This window comes from Ciconia boyciana, chromosome 3 (assembly GCF_034638445.1).
Source record: "Ciconia boyciana chromosome 3, ASM3463844v1, whole genome shotgun sequence".
NCBI classification, from domain to species: Eukaryota; Metazoa; Chordata; class Aves; order Ciconiiformes; family Ciconiidae; genus Ciconia; species Ciconia boyciana.
The window spans coordinates 85,461,626-85,478,814 of record NC_132936.1 but is presented as its reverse complement, the minus strand read 5'-3'; the positions used below and the strand labels follow the sequence as shown (position 1 = coordinate 85,478,814).

The window sequence follows — 17,189 nt, the reverse complement described above, 5'->3', positions numbered from 1 at the left end:
CTATTAAAAATAGGAAGAATATCACAATATAAAAATTAGCAGGTAGAGAACATGAATGACACCCAATAGAAGTGTCAGATACAAACTGTCTCTGTGCCAATTTTTAGCATAATCCTGCCTGTAGCACTGAGATTTTGCTTTTGTGCCATGTTTGGAAGCTCAATGTTTTATTCTTCCAGTTGCATTAAACTGTGACAATGAGAGATATACAGATTTATTTTTTAATAGGATTCAGCCTGCCCAGCAGTCATTTAGCTGGAAATGCCATTGCATGAAGGCAGAGCTTCCCAACTTAGTTTGTACGAGCACTGTCCTCACAAAAAGAGATGGCACTGCACCATGTCTGTATCAGCAGTGGCAGTAGCAGCTTCTGGCTGTGTGCAAGGCCGCACATGCACTGTAGGAGATGTGATTCTAGCCCTAGTATTTCTCTAAGTCCTCTACTGGCCTTTGTACAGAAGATGGGGGAGGAAGAGGTATTTGGTCATCGCCTTTCTCCTCTGGGATTGTTTTGAAATTGCTCCCACCACATGCACCTTACCTGCAGGGTGCCTGCTTTAGGGTTGAATTTGAATCATTCATAGATTTCAAAGCAAAGGCCAATGAAAGCATCATTATATACTTAACATCTGCACATGAGGAAAAAGAGAGATAGAGAAAAGTTAAGGCCAACATCTTCAAAAGCATTAGTGCCTAAGTCTCACTGAAATCAATCTAAGCTAAGAGTCTAACAAGCTATGAACATCTGTGCTCAGGTGACTTAAATGGAAAGTCTGTCCCACTCATTCTGAGCTCCATCTCACTTCCTGAGGCCATACCTGTCCCTCCAGCATGTAGCAGCGACTGTTGTTGTTGCACAGTGTATAGAAATGCATGACATACTTTTTGAACTTTTACTTTTAGCAGACTGAAACCTCCTTTAATGTTCAGAAATATTTTCAGTTTTTAGAGAGAACCACTAGATGATTGCCAATGACAGAGTCTCATAAGGTTTTGAAAAGCAGACTTTATTTAATAGGCACATCATTGCTTTAATAGCACTGGGCTGCACAGCTCACTTCACCATTTGTAAATGGTTTTGTTTGATTACATTGCATTTCCTCAGTGTCGGTAGGATTCAAGTAAAAAAGTTACTGCTTTTACTTCTCTATCATTTCTCAAGATGGAAAAAAAAACAGTACAACAACTAGTGCACAGGAGCATAATACAGATAGAACTGCCTGCGATCCAGTAGAAGTCAAGACAAACTCTAATATGAGCACTGAACAGTTAAAGCTGCAAGACAACCACGCTACAGTTGCTCAGATGGGATTTTGCATTATGCAGGATAGAGACAAATGTTGCCCACTAATACAACAAGGGACTGGCTTGCTTATACTGAGAAACAAAGACTGTCCAACAAAGACAAGAATGAGGGTTTCAAAACAAAACAGCTCACATGAAATCAGATTCCTTTTTATTTCTGATTATAAAAGTTGTACTCCCTCAGCTGTAAAAGTTAAAGGCTTAAAAGAAAATTACTGCTTACAGAACTCTAAACCTGCAATTTAATCAGCTTTTCCCCCCTATATTACAACTCTTTGTGATATGAGAAAACCATCTTTAAGAGACAAAAACATAGTATTCTGGATTATTTTCATAATTAAGTAGTTTACTTGGTTGATATTTTTTTTCCCTGAAAAACTGCATTTTAATATTTAATTAAATTCCACCAGTAGAAGCATACAAAATCAGAAATCATTAGAGGAAAATAATATTGCTCTATGAAAGAAAAAAGCATGACTTCTAACATAGTTTTATGAACATCGTAGAAGAAGCACATATGGCATTGAAACATTTTGAAAATGGAGAAATATTTTGTGAGTTTCAATGTTCTTAGGTTTTACATTCTATTTTCTGAATGAATATTTCCAAAGTTAATATCTTGCAGGGTTTTTTATATATTTTCTAGCATTGTATAGGACAGACAACCTAAAACCAACAATGCAGAAATCTAGCGTGCTGCACACTTTAATATACACTAGTTACTTTAGTTGCTAGCACTTTACACTGACGGTACCTACTGTATTTGTAAAACTCATTTTTAAATCAGCTTGTCAAAGCTTTTGAGAAGCAATCTGGGCAATAAGGTGGGTATTTTTAATGTCTACCATGAATACGGCCAATTACAGAATCAGAGGTCGCTCTCTCCATACAGTGCTGACGAAAAAGAGGTGTAATCCAGAGCCCCAGGAACAGAACCTGGGCCGGTGTACGGAGGCATTCTCTTGATGCAGTACTGAGCCTGCTCAGGAGGCAGCTCTCGACGTAACTCATCTGCCAGGATATAAGGCTGGGAGGGGGGAAAGGATTGACAAATTCAGTATGTATTCTTCAAAGACACAAAATATATTTATTGTCTGTAGCTGTGATTAAAAAACTTGGACATCCTGCCTATTTTCCTGAGACCAAATATTTTCTTTGGTAAATTCCATCCCTAATGATGAGTTGAAGGGGACAATCCTACCAACAAACTGATTAGGTCAAAATCCAGTCTCAGGACATGTGACTCTGTATGTTAGCTACCAAGCACTGTGCAGCCATGCGTAGACTGCTACTGATACAGCTCATCCATGGATAGGTAGTCAGTCTCTCTAAAGTGCACTGCTGCCCCTTCCGCAGTGACAGAACAGACACACTTTCAGTTAGAGCCTGTTAGTTTCAAGGTCCTAATATATTTGTAATGAAAGATGCATTATTGCTCTTAATGGTTTGCATTTATGCTATGAAGGATACCCTCTGTTAACAGACTTGACATTATTTAAAATAGCAACATAATGAAAACCATTTTTTCCTGAGACCTTGGCTTTCATCTTCCACATGAATTCCTACTGAGAACATGTCTGGAATTCAAAATGTGGTCCACAGTAACTGAGATCACAAAATCAATACAAACAGCCAGAATGAGAAAATCAATAGAGCGAGCTTGGGCAAATAGACCTGTACTGCTGTGATCTCATCTTTCTCCATAGCACAGGATTGGTTCCTGGCAGCACTGTTTATGGCCCTGACTCCTCCAGAAGCTCTTGTGTTGCCATTATCCTCCCTTTCATCTTCATAGACCACTCACTTGCCAGTGGATCTGGCTGCGGGGAGGAAAGTATGCCAAATTCAGGAGCTTCCTCCACGTACCCAGTAACTAGAGGAGGCCTCCTCCTCCTGCTCCTCCTAGGATAGGGATACACCACATTGCATCGCCCTGTTGAATGAGCTGTCAGGTCACAACTTGGCTCACAATTAGGTATAGTCTTGTGCAACTGACCCAGGCTATGTTCCAGAGGGCCAAACTCTGCATTGAAACATCCAGACAACAGCATGAAAGGCAGAATGAGTTCCGTTCTAATCAAGGCTGTTGTGTGGAAATAACCTGATGTACAATATATCCATTATACAGACGAACTGTCTAAGTCTTGTCTAAGATGTCTAATTTTATGTTGGCTCTTTGTGATACGAGGGTATACAGACCAAGCCTTGAATTCTGCACCCATTTCAGCTAAGAGTCTTCGTTCCAAACAAGAAGAAAAGGCAAATGCCTTCTCTGAAGTCTTAAAAACTGAAAACAAAGCTTCACTATTACTAAAAGGTTTGTATAAGACTTTCAGCAAAGAAGGGCTAAATAGGAGAGCTACTGAATCCTTACAGGCAGCAGCATGATGACTGACCTTATCTGAAGCCAGGATTCTGAAGGAAGCTATCACTTGCTCAGCTGTGTCTGTGTCTGCCGTTTCTCTGGTCATGAAGTCAATGAAGGACTGGAAAGTGACGGTTCCTTGCCCATTGGGGTCAACCAGAGACATGATTCGGGCAAACTCAGCTTCACCCTTTCACAGAATCCAAAACAAAAAAATGGTCACCGTAATATCAGTCGCCAACAGCCTGTGTCTCTCGTGAACCAGTAGGGACCAGTGGTTACAAAGTCTTTAAAGCATCTTCCTGACTTAGGAACATAAACACCAGAGTTGATAAAATCTGGGATCTTAAATGCCCACCCCTCTTTTGAAAAAAGGGCTCGGTGCTTTTGAAAAATGTATTCTTTGTCCTAAACACATAGTAAGTACCTTTTAGTTATCTTTCTGCAACTTCTCCCCCCTCCCACCCTCCCTCAATGCTTGTTTAACTTGTTTTAACTTAATACTTCATTTTCCATCCCATCCTAAAACTACTGCAATTTAGGTACTGCACAGGGAGGTGACACAATAGCCCAAGAAGCAGTGTACTGGCAGACCCACTGAACTAAGAAGTAAGGAAACAATTCTGAAAATTTCATGCCAAATATAGAACAGTTCAACTAAGGCTAATCCTTTTTTCCACTAAAAAGGGTGAATCTGGGGGGAAATTTTTAGAACAAATAAGTGAAGGAAAGCAAATGCAACCCTCAAAGCTAGTTTATGAGAATTAAACAGCATCAAACTCATTCATCCTCATGCAGATAAAAAAGGAGAAAGAAAAAAAAAATTAATAACTGTTAATTTCAACTTTTTAAAGTTTCCTTAATTCAAAGAGCAATGCAGTGGACCATAGAATATGGTTTTCAAGTGTCTAGTTTTACTTGTAACTTCCTTTTTAACCATTTGAAAATAGAGAAAAAGTAAAGAAACAAGAAACTAGTATCTCTACTGTAAATTATATTATTAGTATTCTGTCAGTTTAGATAAGCTTTAGTGTTGCTGTGGTTAATGTTATAAGCTGTAAGCAGAATCAGTTGCCATTGTTTCTTAAAAGTCATACCAAATCATAACCCATTGAAATTAAGCAAGCTCTGAAATCGTCGTGGTCCATCAATCCATTCTTCCTCTATTGACCAAAACAATGTAAGGAATATAGAAGGGAAGATTTGAAGAATCCAAGGTAATTTCCAGAGAGATGATGAGTTTAGACCATTGGCATATTGGATCCAGTGTATGAACAGTATTCATTGATATTGCCCAAGCAGGTCACCAGAATCATCATCAGTTTTAAAGGAGGAAGAAGTAACTAACATATTACACACAGGAAACAGACATTTTCACCACAAGAAGTAACATCAGGAAAGGTCAGGGGAGAAATAAGGGAGAAGAGGAGGTGAATGAGACAAGAATACAGAGAACACAACCAGAGAAAACAAAGAGAAGGGCAAGGAGAAAAGTTTGTTACTAAACCAGTCAAACTCAGGAGATGCTCAAGCTGCCTCCCTGATATGAAATGTCTGAAAGGTTCTGCATGGCATGCTGTAGTGACTAAAAGTATAGTTGAAAACAGTCTGAAAATAGTGTATCACTGACTATTTCAAATACTCCACTCTAAGGCTAAGGTAGGTACACTATGAGAGCTGTCTGCTGACATAAGGGAAATAAGCGCAGGGATTTTCCTTCTGACTGCAGGCTGTTGAGACCTGGACTACAGCAGAGAGATGTGCATACTGACTTAAAGGATGAGCCTTGCAAGACTTAGAAGGAGGTCAGTTGAAGACCTTGTATAAAAGGAGGTTGCTCATTTTCCAGGCAATAACATATATGTGTCATTCCTGGCTCAGAGCTGAGTAAACATTAAATGGCACGATAGCAAGAAGGTAAATAAACATTTCCTCTGTGCTGTGATACAGTGTAGCGGTTTGGAGAGAACTGTCTCATCCTAAATCAGGAGAGAGCAGTAGAGAGCTTGTGTTGAGTCCAAGGAAAGGAAAATTAGCAAAACTCTGAGTGCAAAAAGCATAGGAGCTCCCCACAGTTACCTAGTAGAGTCCAAATAAAACATCTCGAACCAAGTAAAAGAAACAACTTGAAAAATCTTTGGAAAATGCACAGGAAAATAGGGCTCCAAGCGATGCTGACGGTCGATCTAACCCAGTTGTCTCCCCAGAGGCAGGTTCTTTTCAAAGCATTTTGACCAGTACATTGGATTTTAAACCCACAATCTCTTTGGCTATTATTATATTGACCTATCTGAAAACAGAACAATATCAGTTTCTTCTACCTGCAGGTCATTTCCAACCTGTCCTAGACTGATGAGGCAGGCTTTAAATTCATCAGAATGTAGATTGTCAGATTCATCCTAGTATCCCATCACAGGTCATGCATTTGTGAAGGTGAAAGGAAAGAAAGAAAAATCACAGATCAGGTTAGTTGGTTAGTAAAGAACATTCTACTCTTGTATTAATAACCAAGTTTTTACAGAACTTCATAGAAATGTAACATCAGCATATTGCAATGAATTACCTAAAAAGTGTACAACTTTTGCAGTTTCATGCTTTAGGTTTTTTCTTAGTGGAAGAGGGTCCTTACTTCAACTACAGAGTTAAAACTGTGCTTCCTTTACAGGTGCTTTTTTAACATTTTTGCTGATAAGGCAGGTTTTATTCTATTGAACTGCCATTTGCTTCCTTCATTTTCTATTGTCATACAGTGTATGTGAGATGCAGTTAAAAGATCACTGAACTTGGGCGAAACATTTTTCCCCACTCAATTACTGTTACTTCACTCTTGATCTGATAATATTACTTAGCAACTGAATACGCATATCTTAAAAGAGAGTAGAAGTACAAAACAGTTGATTTCTTGTCTAGATCCAAAATAAATTTATAACTGACATAATTTATTTTCAGTTATCTGTCTTCTTTAATAATCTATACAGTAAGGTTTTGCTTTGAAAACTGACTTTAAAAGAGCCCCATTGAATTCCAGGTTAAATGGCTCCTAGTAACACCAGATCAAACTGGATCATTGTTTTGAACCAACATTTTTATCCATTTTGCAGGTCAAGAAATTCACACTAACTTCTTAAAAACAGACTGGCTCATCTTTTTCTTCCTGTTCATACAAAATGTGTCCTATTGGAGGTGTACTTCAGATTGAGTTAACATGTATACAACTAAAGAGATGTTCTAAGATGAAAAATGATTATGCTTATTGATTTTACACACTGACAGTTTGGAGAAGATCCAAGGTTTTCTTTCTGCTACATATTTGCCTGCTGGATCAATAATTTATTTTTGAAAATTTCTATGTAGTTATGCATAACTAAAATTATAGGAGTTTTAACAAATGCACTGGATTTATTTAATATACTAATAGGATAAAGTGGTGCTTTATTAAGTTCATAACACCATGCATTTTTCACATACCATGCTGTTATTATATTGACTCCCTCTGCATCAACCTCCACCAGCTCCATAAAGGGAAGATGAAAAATAACAGTGGGAAGTCAATGACGAGAGATAAAGCAAAGCTGCAAATCTGGAGCAGCATTTAGTTAGAAGCCATAATCACAATGAAGTTTTTTTCCTTTAACATTTCTATTTTGTAGGATAATTTCTGCTATAAAGCATTCAAAATGGTTTATTTTATCATTCTGAAAATGTTAATCTGGGCTGGCTTGAAACTCTCCAAAACCATCCTGGAGACAGGCTACGGCAGGTCACAGCAGGAGTGAAGTCAGCTCATTTTCCCTTATTGCTAAAGCCGAAGATATTACTGTGTGACTGCAAACAAAATGACATAAAAATGGGAGCTAATAGCCAAATCCTGTCCCTCCACCTCCTCTACCAGGTGTTGGTAGAGGACTATTACCTACTTGACTACACCGGGGGGGTGGGTGGTCAGCATGTGCATGAGCTCCCTAACCAGGCACATATGGCAGCGGTAGTTGTGCAACAGGTAGTGAAGGGCACACGGGAGTGAGAAAGGCCAGCACATCTACCAAGAAACCATTTTCTTTAGGAGAGGAGCGCAATGGTTGTGCTGGAGCTCACAACTGTCATCTGGTTAAGTGGGACTCCCCAGTGAGGGTCCAAGTAGTTGTGTCATGTGCTATAGCAGGTTCTCACATTCTCATAGTAAATTTTTTTAATCTGCATCATATATGGCCTAAAAAGGCATCTTTGCCTTGCAGTATATCAGAGTTTCATGGGATACAGTGGTATTTTGCAATTAATGCATAGATCAAGCCCATGCAAGGGCTTTCTCAATGGGAAATGGTTCTTTGTATTTATTTTTATTGTTTGCAGATCAACATTAAGCACTGAAATTAGGTTTTTAAAGCATATAAAAATCTTTGCCTTGTTCATCTTTTCCTGCCAATATGAAGTAAAACACTGAAATCGTCCTCCATGTTACATTATTAGTCCCCAGAAATCTTTTCCTTCCCCTTTGTGATTTATATGTGGCCTTATAAAACAAGTGAGCTTCTGAGTCAAAGTAATCCATTCTTAAATGTGTCCTTCAGTTTCCTGAATGCTAATTGACCTGCATAAGCCTGATCATGTGGTTCCTTTAATAGGAAGCTGTTGTTTTTCTGTTAGTAAAATATAGGGTGGCATGATGCTATTGTTCTACGTGCAGAGCTCCTACTTAAAATCTGTAGTTTGCACAAAAATCAATAGTAGAGTATGTTAATAGCCATTAGAATGTTACATGCAGAGCAGCTGCAGATATTTTATCACATACTTTGCAATCTCTTTTAGAATTTACTAAATATACTGAATCTGAAAAAGGAATCCCTGCATAAAAAGACTTCAAAACCAGTGACTGACAACATATCTGTGTTGGTGTCCCAATTTGTCTGCATACCATAATTCAGCTATGCACCATTTTGAACACTTCTAAACTGCTTCTGTGATTCAGACATTGTGTCCCACTTTCTCTTTTTTTCTCTATGCAGTCACATTAGGGAAGGAAATATACCAGCGTTTCTAAAGATTTATATTTATACCTACAGCTAGACTGTGCCTTCAGGCACAGCCTCCAGCAAGGAGTAGTGGGTAAGCAGCAGCATCCTCAAGAATAAACTTTGGGGTACCAGCGTGCGTACTACATGCCTATTGGAAACACAAGAGTCTAGAGGGCTGCCCCCTTGCCCCAAGGAAGGTAGTATATTTACCACTTGCCTTTAACAAGGATGATTTGTAACGCTTTCTGGGCTAGCACATCTCTGCTGGTGGATGCACTGAAAGAAGCACAACTCTTCCTGCCCTTCTAATTCTTATATGCATGGTGCCCACTTACTCCCTGCAGTTTGAGAATCAGGGGCATGTAGCCCCCCAAAAAAATCCTTGTAAAATACCAAATAGTTTTCTTTCAAATATTCAAGATATAGAAGCTATTTAAAACAATTCACCCAATTATTTAGCTCTCTTTCAAAGGATTAACAACTGCAGAATTAAGCTCCATAATGGATTATGAACTGTAAGATTTTCATTTTTTTATATATTCTTGCTGGGGAGGAAGATAGGGGTTCCTTCCTCAGACTTATAAGCAAAGGAAGTTGTTTCTAGAAGCACTCTATAAAAAGTTGTTAGGTTTATGTGTACCAAAATACATTCTTTAAAATGGAGAAGGGAGCTACTCTGCATATTAGTAATTTGCTGACATCCTCAACACACACTGAGAGTCAAACATTAAGATATGTCTTACATTGAAAAATGCCACAGAAATAAAAGCTATAGCATGCATAAATGATTCTGTTGTGCTTAGGTATTTAAAGCCTACTCGTCAGGGACAATATTCATTTTGGGGATCTTTTCTGGCTATTCATCATTGTGAATAGCAGTCCAATTCTTTCAGTGTATTTTTGAAACTATGTCAGGCACTCAGAAATGCTGCTAAGCGCAACAAAATTATTACATATACTGCTAATTCCATCTGACATGGAGAAGCCAGTATTCTTCATGTTAGTGCTTACGTTCAGATGATCCAGTTTCATCTTCATTTCTATTTGAGGTAATCAAGACCATAGAAGAATCCGTTACTGCCTTCTCTACCTAAATTCCAGGTTTAGAGTCTTCATTATTTTATGTACCCTGAAGTAACTCTGAAGCACCCTGGGTTTCCTTTATTCACCAACACTAAATATTCAAGTATGCAAGGACACAGGAAGGATAAAAAAAAGAAAAACAAGCCTGTCTCTCTCAAACACATTTGTTCAATGTCTCCTTCTGGCCTGGATAGATTGAGTCGCATCTGCCCATTAAATTACAGTGTAATTTAATCAGTATAAGCTTCTCTTTTATCAGTGTTTCTACTATCTGTCCTCTGCAGAAAGCCTGGCTTGATGGCTGAGTGGTTTTAGATCTTACCTTCTTCCTTTCTTTAACTTGCATTATGCTACTAAGAACATAATTGTTGCACTGTGTCAGTGCAAAAGTCCTGCTAGACCAATTTCCCATGTCTGATGCTAAGGGAAGGAGTATACTAAAGGGGGCGTATGCAAAATGGTCCTTCTCTTAACGTGATCCTTCCAAGCCTCTTTTTTAAGGCCTTTGGATTATATATGTCATGGGGGAAGGTAAGGTCTGCAGCTCAACTTGCAGTCCAGGCCCAGGTTGTTGAGGCCATAGAAACTGATGAAGCATCTATCTCCTTCTGCTTCTGACCCGGCCACTCAGGCTTCTTGCAACAGAAGCAAGGGCAGAAGGGACACTGCCTGAAACCATGACTCATTATAGCCTGAAGAAAGGAGACAGCCAGGGATAGGCAATGATCTAGGAGCTGGGAAGCACATCTGTGTTGCACATTATTGTCGTAGCCCACCTCCAGCCTGCCTGCAGCTATGTGACATGAGCACCCTCTTCCAGGCCATACAGCCTTTCCTAAGGCCTTGCTCTATTGTATCCTTTGGGATCTCAAAGTCTTACTACATCTGCAAAGCCTAAAGATCCATAACAATCTGGATCTGGCTGGTTGGTGTAGGATTTAGCTTCTCCCTTCAAGACCTTCTAAGGCACCAAGAAATGCCTGTAATATCGCCTCAGCCACTGAACCAGCCTTGCTGCGAGGGTGGCAGAGAACTCATCTATGAACTACAAAGACACAGGGATGCTAGAAATGGCCATCTGGTGTAAGATATACTAGGATTCAGCCACCTTGCGTCCTTTTCTTCAGGGAGCTGTCAAATCTTTGCACAAAGTCTCTGGTTTCCCTTAATAGGGTCTCTCAAATACTGGCATGTAATTTATCCAGGCCTGGTACTCTGTCTGCTTTTAATAGCTCTAATTGCTCAGTTATCTGCTCCAGTGCATTGGGAAAGCCATTTAGTACGCTACTTCCTTCCACCCCAGGAAATTTATCTCTGCTTCTGTGATGTTATCTTCTTCTTCCTTAGAAAACACAAAAAGGAATTATGCTGCACTAGAATCACATTAAGATTTTCCATAAAATCTGTTCCTGGTTCCTGTGTAGCTAACCTTTCCTATGCTTGTGTGTTTCTTCAGAAAGCAGAGATTTGGCAATTCTGCTTTTCTTTCTAAACAAGTAAGGATATTCTAAAGAATATTTAGCAAACTATGACTGTCAGCATCCAATGCACATCAAGTATAGGTCCAGGTATGGGTAACCATTTTGAGTAGAGCTGGACAAACAGGATGTCAGTGAAAAGAAAGTGGCATTTTGCTATAGCCTGAAATGATTTGAAGGAGCCAACTCATGTGATAACAGAATATAAGTCAGAGGTTAAGCACAGTCTGCTAACTACAGGAATCTGTACTGGGAAAAAGACAACACACTGGTGCTGCATTATGGTAATCTTTTTTTCAGTATTTGAAATGTGAACTTGGTCTTGAAGGTGGGTTCATGTAAGCACAGAGCCAGCAGAGCTAACTCATGTACAGATTGCTCTCCAACTGGGAATGTCAGATCCCTGTCTGTATGTATTTTGCTATTGCGTCTATTAATAGCTATCTTTTTAAGCCTCTATCCATGAATACTGCATAACTCACAGAAGGAGTGAGTTAAGTTTCTTCACAATAGTGTTTTCATTCCTACTTTTTTATTCATCCATGATTAGATAACTGAAAAAAACAGCTTCGTATTTCCCACATACAGCCAGAAAAATAAATTATTTTCCTTGACAGCTATCAGTGCCCTAGCTATATTCCCTACAAATCTATTTCTAGGGGGACAAGTTGTGATTAAAAGAAAAAAAACCCTGTAATCCAGATTACAGCTAAATTTAATGAGATGGAAGCCGCTGGCAAGTATGCAGAACATGCTGCACTGCCTTAAAATAAGGGGCATGTTATTTTCCAAAACACACAGATTTATCCAGTTCTGCCTGTTATTTGAACAAATACTCAACCATATTAGCAGATCTATAAGTTTGAATTACATTTAAAGAGTAAAAATTAATCTTTAATGTATCTGTACAATGCTATGATTTCATAAGGCTGTAAATTCTTTGTTAATTGATCTTTTTTGCTTTTTTAAAAAGAGCCCATTGCTACTGCATTTGTAGTTTTTTAAAAGGCTTACATTTGGAATGAAAAGTAACTTGCTTTTTGGAACAATAAATATTGCTAGTTGAGAAAAAGCAGTACTGTACCCTGTCAAAATGATTGAATGATGCTCTGAAGTCATTCATTTGTTCCTGGGTGATACCCTTGGCATCTCTTGTGAGGATCTGAGTCTCAACCTCATTGATAGTTCGAGCAATGGTGGTAAGTAGGAGCTCCCACCCAACACGGATGTGCTATGAGAGAGAAAATACTGATTTATTAAAGAATCAAATATATTCTTCTTAGAGTATAAAAGGTACAGTAAGCAAAAAATCAGCTCTAAATATTTACATGATATATTTTCCATACCACTAACTCTATATTATGACCATTAAAAATAAAAATGGCCTTCAGAAAAATATGGAACTAGTTTCTGAATGGGTACTTCTTCACTAAAAGTAAAAATAAATGAAAATAAAACAAGTCTTATGAGATTGTCAGAAAGTCTGCCAAATTCCATCCTCTGTTGCAGTCTCTTCATATCAGGGAAGGTAGTTCTATGGCAGAAGAGGGCAGAATAAACTAACAAGTACAAAAGGGAGTAAATGGCTACCTCCATAGTATAGTTGGTGTGCTTGTTGTCAAACACCAGGGCTTCTTGTATAAGCTGATGATCTCCTTCCAGTTTGTCAATGTTGTGTTTATAATTAATGATATTGTGCTCATATTGCTTCAGCTGATTCATCTGGTCCTCCAAAGGCCCTGTCATTTCAATAGAGCTGCGGGCAATTTCCTGTCAAAAGAAACAAAGGCACCCCCCGCAAAATTTAAGCTTCAGATTCGCTAATCTGACCAACGTTCACATAAATATGTAATATTTGCATACTAAGAAGCAATAGTAATAAAACCTTCATACAGTGGAGAAGATAAATTTTACTGTAGAAAACACATTTCAAAAGAAATGTAGCACATTTCTTTCTGGAATTAGTATTGAGACCCCAGTCATCCTCATATCTTTCCTTTACAGAAAGCAAAAACTAAATAGTAATTGTTTAGTGATTGATTTTTCAAAGCTACATCTCCTGCTCACCATCACGGTACCACTTGTACAAGCTTCTACAGTTTTAAAAATCATCTTAACAGGTGCTAAATACTTCAGGATCAAACAGCTGGTGAACTATCATGGAGATTGCTGTTGTCCTGTATATAAAGCAGAGATAAAAAATTATAAACCACTTTGTTCGTCAGCTTCTGCATGAGGGTCTGACACTCACCTCCATCTTGGTCTGGATCCATGGCCCAATGACATTGGCCTGAGCAGCAAACTGGCGACGCAGGCGCTCGTTGGCGTGCTGGCGGGCTAGTTCCTCCTGCAAGGATTGATCCCTCTGAGGCACCAGCTGCTTCACCTGTTACAGTGGGAAAGCACTAAGTGTGAGTAGGCACAACTGAATAGTTTAAAAACAAATGGAACAAATAAGTCTGCAGTTACTAATTTTTCTTGTTGGTCTGAAGGCTGATATCAGAAGGACAAGCCAGAAACATGATCACTATTTTATTTACTAACTCTGTGCTAACATAAGAAACTGCTAACATTGTCTTGGGCAGCCTGGCCAGAGACACTGACATGGAAAAAGAAATTCGCACCTCTGGCTGGATTCAAGTTCAAGACGATTATTTAACTTGAACTTCTATTAGAGAAGTTACTTTGTTTTTCTTTTGAAACACAGGTGAGTTTTCAATCTCTAAGTAATTGTTCTAAGAACAGTCGGTGCAAAACATTTTATTCGAGCACAACCATTACGATAGGATAACATGAGACACATTCTGTCCATCATGTATATCTGAAGGTCTCTAATACATTGCAAATGCTTTTTTTGGCTTACCCTTCTCGATTGCCCTGGGAGATTGTGAATTTAGTCCTTATTTGTTGGTTTTTATAACCCATTGAGGGTGTGTTCTCATCTGTAAGTTTATGTATTTGGTAAATTCATACATTCTACACAATCATTTACTTTCAGCATATTATCTGTCTTGGTTCCTAATGAAATAAAGTTTGTGTGATTGCTCTAGGAGCCTCTCTTTAATCCCTCCCCAGTAATTTTTTAAGGTAATTGCCAATTTCAATCTAATTGGACAGAAAATCAATGGTCCCAAAGATGCTAATTTTTTACAACATTTGTGAAAAGCAGCAACTGGGTAGAAGAGACACACGAACTACTGTTTATACTGAGAGAAAGAATACAATCATTTTCTGTTCTTTTGACAGCACTCCCTGGCCCATCTGCTGTCCAGCCACCAGCTCTGCACTAGCCCCAACACATCCTTCTCTTGCCCTGCCAGAAAGGACATAGGTAATATTGAGTGATGGGAGCAAGGGATATTGCGAAGTCATCCTAGCAAACATAAGGGAGAGCATAAGATACTGTAGAAAGTTCATTCTGGCATCTGATGATCTAGAATAATTTACAGATTTATTGTAAAGTTCTCTGAATATTCTCAGTATTCCTAAACTAGAATACTATGTTACAATGTCCTTTATATATTTAGCATACATTACCTTTTCCCACTTGCTACGAATCTCTTCCACAGTAACAGTGCTGTAAGGATTGCTTGCGCTTATTCTCATGCTGTAACTCTGAATAACTTTTTCAACTTCATTCTGGATTGACAGTATGGCCTGCCTTTCACCATCTGCCTCTGGCAAAGTAGCTTTAAATTGATCATGTGCAGAGATTAAACTCTAAAATCAGAAACAGAGAGGGAAAGCATGAAAACTTTAATATTTCTTCCAACATCTGGAAGATCTGCTGTAAATAAGCACAGCTCCTGTCTCAGCCTCTCAAACACCCTGTCTACATGTATCTGTAGATACAGGAAATAAAACATGTAGATACATTCATGAAGCAGCCCTCATTGAGTTTACCAGGACCATTGCTTCTTCCACGATCTCTGGAATGTGCTTTCACACCAATGAAGAACCCTATTTATAACAGAGCAGACATTGCCTATCACAAAGAAAATGTCAAGACAGGTATGGTTTTTTTTTTCTTACACATGTTCTACTCTCCAAGAATGAAAAGCTTCCTTTCTTGTTTTCCCTATGACTGTAAGTCAAAAAATAGACAACCATTTACCTGAATTTCCTCTATGCTATGAACAATAAACATGTCCTGTAGGTCTTCCATAGCACCTTCCATCCAGTTGTTGAAAGGCGCAGCTCTTTTGGCAAACTCCAGGTGAAGCTGATCAATTGTTTCAAGCAATTTCTCCGTCCTCTGTACAGGTTGGGAAAGGTACATTCCTTTGTTACTAGGGCAAGACCTAGCTCCACACACACACCCACCCATGCACAAAGTCATGCCTTATCTTTTCAAAAGCAGTTGATTGTATTGTTGAGTGATTTCACCACCTGCTTTAAGGATTCTCACTCAAGGCAATAGGACTAATAGTAAAGATACTCTCATATCCAACATGTTAAAAGGGGTGAATGCCTTTGAAAGATAACAGGTGAAACTACTGTTTCATTACTGATATTTTAAGTATTTTTGTTATTGTGATCTATCTGCAAATAGATCAGGAAGAGTTACACGTATGTTTTCCACCTTGGCATACATGTGTGTGACTTCCTCTTTTCTTAAGGAACATGGTTTTGGAAAGTATCTCAGTGCTTTGGAATACTCACTACCAAAAAATTAACTCAGTGCTGGCCATTATCCTGTACCTCACCTGGTTAAGCACAAAGTATGAAAAGGTAAGCACCTAATGGCTTTTGTTATCCTTGCTGGACATCAAATTCCCAGAGTGGTGCTATAAACCGCATGCCATTTGTTGCTGCTTTAGAACTGTCCTTGGCAGCTGAGCACTGTCAAGTCTGCTGTGAGCAATTCAATCTGTTTGCAGATGAAACCGTAGCAAAATGAAATAGAGACCTGAGGAAAGGGTTTATTGCTGTTTGGATTCCAAAGTGGATGCTCAATGGCACTGTTTCCAGATCTGAAACAACTGGTTTATTCCCCCCTCCCTGCCTCAGCTGAGCTGCTGATCATTGTTATATGGCTTACCTCCAGTGCCTCTCTCCTTTTCTGAGTAAGTGTTCCCAGGCTGTCCCATTGGTCACATATCTTTTGGCATCTGTCATTCACACTTGCAGCATCATGGTAGTCCAGTTCACTAAGAAAGAGTGAAGACAAAAATCTGTCTGACTTTCTGAAAGACAGGAGCGGCTGCATTGTCCACACTTTTCCACTGTCTCACACTCTTCCACTGGCCCTCAGTAATTCTTCCCCTCCTTTTTGCAATATTTCTTCTCCAGGTAAGCAAGTGTTGCAGTATAGACATGTGTGATCTAGACATTCAGCATTTCAAGAAGCGCAGCACAGGAACAGGATCAACCTCCTCTGCTGTGAGAAGAATCAAGTATCCATTCATCCAATCCAGGTAAGTAAGGCGTAATCCAAGACAAGTAAGGCATCTAACCATCTTTGTCTCAGCTATTCCTGTGGCACAAGCAATTTGATCTCTTTTGAAGACCAGAATGCTTCAGTCTGGGACTTTATCAAGTTTCTGAAGATTGGTACACTTTTAAATTAATTGGCCTGAAATATATGTTTTGTTTTAAATAATCCAATGATCCTTTCCAGCCTCATATGCTCTGAAATTATTTAACTGAGAAACAGACCTCAGGCTGCATTCAAAGCATAATCTCTCTCTCACAGGCCTGGCAATACTAATAGGGCTGTCTAGATCTGGGGCACAGAGAACAATTTTCATCTTCCTCTCCAGGAACTCCTCACAGAGCTACACCCTAGAACTGGCTGGTTCAGAGAACAGGAATCTCTAGACCCACGTATGCTACCAGCATGAACAGTGCACCCACAAAGGATGTAGCAGTTAGCACTGCTTTTTCACCTGCTTAATAGGCTTATATTACCCTGACAGAAAGCAACTTGCTATTCTGCCTAAACTT

At 39.0% G+C, this 17,189-nt stretch overlaps 1 protein-coding gene across 8 annotated transcripts in view; it reads right to left on the bottom strand.

Annotated features, from left to right (window-relative positions):
- Nucleotides 1-1,005: 1,005 nt before the first annotated feature.
- ACTN2 (actinin alpha 2) overlaps nucleotides 1,006-17,189 on the bottom strand; it is an 86,503-nt gene continuing 70,319 nt past the window's right edge. For 7 of the 8 annotated variants that reach the window (XM_072856430.1, XM_072856432.1, XM_072856431.1 and 4 more), the window contains 8 exons: nucleotides 16,285-16,393; nucleotides 15,358-15,498; nucleotides 14,781-14,963; nucleotides 13,495-13,629; nucleotides 12,834-13,013; nucleotides 12,328-12,474; nucleotides 3,702-3,860; nucleotides 1,006-2,332 (listed from right to left, as the gene is read on the bottom strand). In XM_072856430.1, the coding sequence (XP_072712531.1) occupies nucleotides 2,174-2,332; nucleotides 3,702-3,860; nucleotides 12,328-12,474; nucleotides 12,834-13,013; nucleotides 13,495-13,629; nucleotides 14,781-14,963; nucleotides 15,358-15,498; nucleotides 16,285-16,393 (1,213 nt within the window). In that variant the 3' untranslated portion in view covers nucleotides 1,006-2,173. Of the gene's footprint in view, nucleotides 2,333-3,701; nucleotides 3,861-5,991; nucleotides 6,070-12,327; nucleotides 12,475-12,833; nucleotides 13,014-13,494; nucleotides 13,630-14,780; nucleotides 14,964-15,357; nucleotides 15,499-16,284; nucleotides 16,394-17,189 lie in introns of all 8 variants that reach the window. The other variant, XM_072856438.1, reaches the window with a different exon arrangement.